This window comes from Nicotiana sylvestris, chromosome 7 (genome assembly GCF_000393655.2).
Source record: "Nicotiana sylvestris chromosome 7, ASM39365v2, whole genome shotgun sequence".
Taxonomy (NCBI): Eukaryota; Viridiplantae; Streptophyta; class Magnoliopsida; order Solanales; family Solanaceae; genus Nicotiana; species Nicotiana sylvestris.
In genome coordinates this window covers 174,042,040-174,049,743 of record NC_091063.1, presented here as the reverse complement: position 1 = coordinate 174,049,743, position 7,704 = coordinate 174,042,040, and the positions used below count along the sequence as shown (strand labels likewise).

General features: G+C 36.0%; 1 protein-coding gene across 1 annotated transcript; it reads right to left on the bottom strand.

Moving 5' to 3' along the window:
* Positions 1–378: 378 nt before the first annotated feature.
* LOC138874170 (uncharacterized) lies at positions 379–3,191 on the bottom strand. The gene is made up of 4 exons (XM_070152678.1): positions 3,031–3,191; positions 1,938–2,302; positions 1,558–1,745; positions 379–771 (listed from the first exon to the last, which is right to left on the bottom strand). The coding sequence occupies exons 1-4, from the start codon at positions 3,189–3,191 to the stop codon at positions 379–381; spliced, it is 1,107 nt and encodes a 368-aa protein (XP_070008779.1).
* Between the last annotated feature and the right edge of the window lie 4,513 nt (positions 3,192–7,704).

Genomic DNA, 7,704 nt, shown 5'->3' with positions numbered 1-7,704 from the left:
AGATTTAAAATGGTTATACCTGACCGTGGATTTTCTTTAGAAATAGTATTTCTTTAAATGAACAGCATTCCAATGCGAAGGTAGTATCTTGCCATCCATTGTCTCCAGTTCATATGCTCCTTTTCCTGCAACATCACGCACTCTGTAGGGTCCTTCCCATGTTGGACTTAATTTCCCTGTGTTAGCTACCTTTGTAGACTGAAAAACCTTTTTAAGCATGAAGTCCCCAATTTTGAAGAACCTGAGGCGTACTTTTCTATTGTAGTATCGTTTTATGACTTGCTTTTGTGTTGCCATTCTTATTAAAGCAGCTTCTCTCCGCCCCTCGAGTAAATCTAGGTTCACCCGCATCTCCTCGTCTTTAGACTCTTGTGTCGCCTATGTGAACCGTGTACTTGGTTCCCCTATCTCAACTGGAATTAAAGTCTCAGCTCCATAAACTAATGAGAACGGTGTTTCACCTATACTTGTTTTTGCAGTTGTGCGATAAGCCCATAAAACTCCAGGTAACACTTTAGGCCAGTTTCCTTTTGATTCCTCTAGCTGTTTCTTTAAGTTGTTGATAATGACTTTGTTCGTTGATTCTGCCTGTCCATTACCCACCGGATGATAGGGTGTTAACGCAATCCTTTTAATTTGCCAGCTGTGAAAAAATTTCGTGATCTGAACTCCAATAAACTGAGGACCATTATCATATATGATCTCCTTTGGTACACCGAATCGACATATGATATTCCGCCAAATAAAGTCTCTGACTTCCTTTTCTTGCACCTGTTTGAATGCACCTGCCTCTCTAGCATTTATCACATTTGGCTACGAAATTTTCTGCCTCCTCTTCCATTTTAGGCCAGTAATTACCTGCCCTAATTAAGGTTCTTACTAGTGATCTTCCACCTGCGTGATTCCTGCAATGACCCTCGTGTATTTCTCTCATTACATACTCTGTTTGCGAAGGTCCAAGGCATCTTGTTAAGGGTCCACCAAACATTTTAAAATATAGATTGCCTGTTTTAAGCAGTACCGAGCGGCCTGCCTTCGAAGCGCATAGGACTTTTCCTTGTCATCGGGGACGTTCCATACTGCAAAAAAGCAATAATTTCATTCCTCCAATCCAAGGTTAAGTAATTAAAATTTACCTCATTCGCATCAGGATCAAGAACTGAATGAAATAAATGTATCGCTGAGGCATTTGCATCGTTTTGCCACATTAGCCGCAGATGCGAGATTAGCTAGGGCATCTGCTTCAAGATTTTCATCCCTGGGTATTTGTCTAATCTTTCAATCTTGAAATTATTTTACCAATTCCCGTACCTTTTCTAAATACTGCTGCATCCTTGCTTCCCTGGCTGTATAAGTCCCCAGCATTTGATTAACTACAAGTTGTGAATCACTCTTGATTATAATCTGATTTATGTCAAGTTCCCGTGCCAGTTCTAAACCTGCAATCATAGCCTCATATTCTTCCTCATTGTTAGTTATGGAATGACATTTAATAGCTTGCCGAATGGTTTCATCCGTAGGTGGTACCAATACTATCCCCAAACCTGCTCTTCTCACATTAGATGAGCCATCAATGAATAAAGTCCAAGTTCCTGGGTTGGCTCCATTGAACACCTGTAATTCTTTTTCAGCTTCTAACTGTATTCCCTGACTAAAATCAGCTAATACTTGCGATTTTATAGCAGTTCTAGGTTGGTATGCAATTTCGTACTCACTTAACTCTATTTCCCACTTAGCCAACCTACCTGATAACTCATGCTTATGTAGTATGTTACGTAAAGGGTAGGTAGTTACCACAATGATAGGATAACATTGAAAGTAAGGTCTTAACTTCCTAGATGCCATGATTAACGCAAGTGCAAGTTTTTCTAACTGAGGATACCTCGTTTCTGCATCTAACAAAGATTTACTTACGTAATAGATAGGTGATTACTTACTTTGCTCTTCTCGGACCAGAACAGCACTTACCGCCACCTCCGAAACAGCAAGGTAGAGGAGTAGCTTTTCCCCAGCCTTTGGTTTTGCCAACAGAGGCGAATTTGATAAGTACGTTTTCAAATTCCTAAGTGCTTGTTGACATTCCTCATTCCATTCAAAATGATCCTGCTTTTTAAGAGCTAAGAAGAATTTAAAACACTTCTCTGATGATTTAGAGATGAATCTTCCCAAGGCCGCAATTCTCCATGTTAATCTTTGAACTTTTTTCTTGTTTGAAAGTATGTCAGGGATTTCTTCAATGGCTTTAATCTGTGCAGGATTTACTTCAATTCCACGGTTAGAAACAAGAAAACCCAAAACTTGCCTGATGCATTTTGGTAACTAACCATAATTTTGGATTTAACTTCATATTATATTTACGCAAAATTGAAAATGTGTCAAACAAGTGTGATATGTGATTTTTTGAGTACTGAGTTTTAACAAGCATATCATCTATATATACCTCCATCGTCTTTCCTAAATATTCCTGAAATATTTTGGTAACTAACCTCTGGTACGTTGTACCTGCATTCTTTAGACCAAAGGGCATTACTTTATAACAATAAGTCCCCCTGTCTGTTATGAATGAAGTTTTTTCTTCATCTGCCGGATCCATTTTAATCTGATTATAACCTGAATATGCATCTAAAAAACTTAACAATTCATGACCTGCAGTTGCATCAATCAATTGATCTATGTGTGGTCATTATGCTTTTTTGAAGTCTTTCCCGTGATCATTATGGAACTCGCACCAATGGTCAGGGTTGCGCCTGTTTGGATTCGATCTCATTTCCTTTGGCCATCGAACCTTATCTCCCATGATTTTCAAAACAGCTACGAGCTCGGAAGTGCTGACGTTGAAGTTGTAACCTCCGAATCTCGCTTTTAAATTTCTATCATCATCCCGTGACTCATAGTTGTTTCGCTCATTCCTAAATCTTGATGAAGAACCTGATTCTTTGTTTTTTGATCTATGATCGTGCCTTTGATTATCCTGTTTTGACCATTAGTCTTTCCCCGCAGGTCCCATATAGGGCTCGTACCTGTTTTTACCGGATCATTTCGTTCTCTGCACGTCTTGAACGTATATTTTCTTCTTTTTGAGATCGAGGAACAGTATCTTCCTCAATCCTCAACTTCGTGCTATACCTGTTATAAACATCGTTCCACGTTGTAGCTGGGAATTCTCGAAGGCTTTCCTTTTGTGTCCTCATAGCTTCCGAGCTTTTTTCATTCAAATTGCTTGTGAAAGCTATAGCTGCCCAGTTATCAGGTCACGCGGAAATGTCATTCTTTCACGTTGAAATCTGTCCACGAATTCTCTAAGCAATTCTGAATCTCCTTGCTTAATTTTGAAAATATCCTCCATTCTTTTTTCCACTTTTTAGGCTCCCGAGTATGCTTTGATGAAAGAATCTGCAAGCTCAGCAAAAGAATTTATAGAATTTTCAGGTAAAAGGGAATACCACGTTAGTGCTCCTTTGGTGAGTGTTTCACCAAATTTCTTGACTAATACCGATTCAATCTCCTGCTTAGTCAAATCATTGCCTTTTACGCCCGTTGTGAATGCATTCACGTGGTCTTGTGGGTTTGTTGTTCCATCATACTTTGGAATATCAGGCATTTTGAAATTTTTTAGAATTGGGAGTGGGGCAGCATTAGGCTTCCAGGGTTGTTGTGAATATCTGTCCGTGTCTACCCCTTTGATTATGGGCGGCACCCCGGTTATCTACTCTATGCGTTCACTTTGCTCCTTGAGCTGTTTCTGCAAGGTTAGTACTAAATTTTGTAAATCAGAATTAATTACATTACCTGGTTCTCTCTTCTGCGATTTACTAGTGGTTCCATCGCTGCCTGAGTTAACAAGCCCGAAACGAGGGTTTTCTATAGTGTTATTATTTGGAGAAGGTGTGGGTGTTGCAACAGGTAACTGGCTAACAAGCGCTTCAACAGCTTTGTTGACCTGAGCAGTAATTAACTTCTGCATAGCTTCATCAACAGCTTCAGCATTTTCAAATTGAGCATACTCGTTTATTTGAGATCCACCGGGAGTACCCTCACGAGATTGCCGTGGAGAGTCCTGCGGAGTAGGAACTTGAATGTTAATATTTTGTGGGTCTCCTGACTTTGTTGGTTCTCTTGGTTTCCTGGGGTGTTGTCATTGTTATTCGACATAATTGATGTAACAAGGAAGGTCAAGTGAAAAGAAAATAGATTATCAGATTCTCGGTAACAGAACCAATTTGTTTAACCAAAAAATAGAATTTCAGTCAAAGCTAGAATTTAGAAGAACGCGGGTTACTGATAATCAAAAGAATATGTAGAAGAGAATAATTTGGAGTAACCAGAATGTAATCAGGAGAAAAACAAGTGAATCAGAGTATATTTCAATTGTGTCTGTCTTTACAAATGACTAGATACCTCCCTTTTATAGGTGTCTTGAAGATATGTGTAATGAGGCTATTATGAATAATTAAAGACATTGAATGCTACGTTACATAATTATTGTAATCAATACAAATTCTCTAACGTATTCGGTATTTAATGCCTATCGAATTGTGTATCTGCGCTCTTTATTATGGCCAGATCCGTTCCTTTTGATAAATGATCTAAATAGGTACGGGCGCTGAATCCTTCCCGTGCCTCTTCCTTTGCCTTTGCTCTTTTCTATTGTTGCCCGTGACTCTTGACTAATTATAATTCTTTGACTATTTGACCAGTCTATGTGTCTCAACATATATAAATTCAATTTTTTCCCAATACAAGTATTAATTAACAATGAAATTGACTACATTAACCTTAATGTATTTGCTCAATGAAAATATAACAAATATTCCTATCAAGAGTAACTTTGAAAAAAAAATTCCTTCTTGGTATTTGAAAAAATTAAAATATTATGGACCACAAAAAAAATCCCAAACAATCAATTAAAGCGGATTGAAGGAGTATTTCCTAGTTAACACTTTAATTATGAGGAAATGATTTCCTATATATTAGGGGTTTGTCCTAATTTGCTTTCTATATTGGAATTTACTTGTTACTTGAAGAAAGTATAAAATATAGACATAGTTGATTTTATTTTTCCTAAAAATCCTTCTATTGAAGGAAAAGACTGTGGACTTTTATAAATTAAGAACATCTTTCCTTCATGCACAACACAATAGTATCTACAATGTTAGTCTTTAAAAGAGTTTTGCGTATGTATAGGCGGAGCATTTATTTTCTCAATAAGTTTTTTTCGTTTTATATTAGTAGATTTATAGAGGTCAATTGACTAAAATCATGTTATACTATATTATGTCTCTTTAGTAATTTACTTTATTATCTGATTTATCGTCACAAAAATTTATTTTGTTAGCTCCCGTCATGTTATTTGATCCCAATATCATGTCCACTTATAAGTTGAATAAAAGAAATAATTTTGCAAAAATCTCTCATGTGTTATTTTGTTCTCTTAAATCTTGTATGTAAAAATAAAAATCTCTTACAAAAAAATACAAAATCAAAAATAAATTTGTAAAGAACTAGAGAACTAATTGACCCGCTTTTTAATAACTAGATATCTGCCCTTGCATACCTTTCTTGTTTTTTAGAGAATGCTTTGCAGAATAAATGCAAAAATGGAAAAAAGAATTAAACATGCTATATATATGGTCCCAATGGTGTATATCAAGTTATCAACACGCCAATCGCCCACACGTTTTTTGGTAGGGCTTAAACCTATCTAAGACTTTTAGGTCTAAAGATTTGCAACTTTTGTGTCTTTGAATTGTATTCTTTCTCACCGGCTTCCACTGAATTGCGACTATAGATATTTGGCATATTAGGTTAATTTTTGCTCAAATTCTACTTATAATCTGAGATCTGTGATGGAATATTTGATGCAGACACTTTTTACATGAGGACTTTAAAAGCTAGGTATTAATGAGTAGTAGAATTCTGCGCATTAATATTAGTAAGGATAGAAAATTTGAGCAGGAATAGTAAATTTTTTCACGTGCATGACAGCAAAATTATTGATGTTTGGCCATTCCTAATTTTATGATATACTGATGATGGGATGAGAAACGAAACAAAGAGGGGGGAATTTAAGAGAGAAATCATCAGATCTCCTTATTCATTAATTACTTCCCAATAAGCACAAAAGGAAATTAATAAGGGAAATGAAGAAGATGAGATAAGATTTGTCCAATGGGAACAGAAAGGAGAAGGAAACCGCCTTTTTCTTCTTTGGCCTTCGTGTTTGAATTCTCTCCTCTTGTTTCTTCCCCCATCTCTCTGTCACATTAATAACTCATTTGGATTTGGACACCTCCTCTATGTCTCCATCTCATTTTTCTGTTCGATCAGATAGATCATGTATTTTTGGTCTAATAATATTGTTACGCTCTTGCGCACCTCAATTATTTCATTGAATATATATTACTTTTTATTATTAACAAAGAAATTACAGTTATTATTTTTTAAGTGCGCCCAAAGTAACCTCTATCCTATGTAATAGCCCATAAATTACATAATAGATTAAATCACACTAAGCAAGCCCCCATGTACCGAGCTCGATCGAGGAGGTATATAAGTGGATTTCGAACCCTAGACCTCCTATTTGGAAAGTTTAACCAAATCGGTCGCCCCAAAGGATGAATGTATGTTACTTTCCATTGTAGAAATTAGTAGTTTTACTCTTTTTTGGGCTTTATCTTGTTCACTCACAGTTTTCACCTATTTATGGACTGCTGGGTCGCACTCTTGAGTGTTATATGGTCATATATATTGGTATCATATTTTAGGGGAAATTTTCATAAACAGGGAATCTAGACGTTAAAATTTTCGATACAGAGAATTGTGTGAAGTATTGACACTCAAAGCACGTCAATGGTCATTTATTAAATATATATCTCAATTATTAAGAATAAAAATATATAGCAATAGAATCTTTAGATCTTCCAAATCCAATTTTTGAAATGTTCTCCCCCTTTTTGTATGTTTGTAACAAGTCTTACCCAATGTTAAGCTGAACTACTTCCAGAACTGAGGTTAGAAAGATAAATTGAAACTTTTGAAGTTCAAATCTAACTAATTGTATGTGTTTGACATGCAACTGATGTTCTGATTACAGATGTCCATGGCAAGATCATTATCCTATTAGCTTATACTCAGTTTGTATTAATTTTTTCAAAAATCAAAACTATCATTAGTGTTTCAATACGTAGAATGTTATTGAAATAAGGCGTTTGAGGGAGAAATAAAGACCAGTTATAACTTATGCCCTTGATGATGAGTACAAACTAAAACTGCATAGTACTCCTCAGATTGAAAATTAATTTTTGTTAGCTATTCAACTAAATTTTCTTGATATTTTCATTGCTTTGCGTGTTTAAGACAAATCTCACCTCAGTTTCCAGGTAGATTCAGACACCCTTTTCTGTCCTTGAAAAGGTTGGAGTAGTTGTTTATTAAGTACATGTCGGGAATTGAGGTTGTTGGGAAGCTTTGTTACATATATATCTGTATAATATACGTGCATGTCCCTCAATATATACAAACAATCTTGTGTCATCCTACAATCATTAAACAGATTTGTGCATATCTCACATGCTTCTTGCTATTCCTTTTATTCTAAAGAAAAAGTCAAAAACCACCATATTTTGGCTCCAATTCACGAGCAATATTTTATACATAAACTACTACCGCATCTAAGAGACATAAGCCTATGAAGGGCGGCTGTTG

Excerpts from the sequence above, each read along its gene's own strand:
- LOC138874170 (XM_070152678.1), bottom strand. The coding sequence starts at position 3,191 with ATGAGGACACAAAAGGAAAGCCTTCGAGAATTCCCAGCTACAACGTGG. Across the intron at positions 1,746-1,937 it reads TCTGGTCCGAGAAGAGCAAA|GTAGGTTGGCTAAGTGGGAA; the intron begins GTAAGTAATCAC and ends ATGAGTTATCAG. Across the intron at positions 772-1,557 it reads TCATTGATGGCTCATCTAAT|GTGCAAGAAAAGGAAGTCAG; the intron begins GTGAGAAGAGCA and ends GCATTCAAACAG.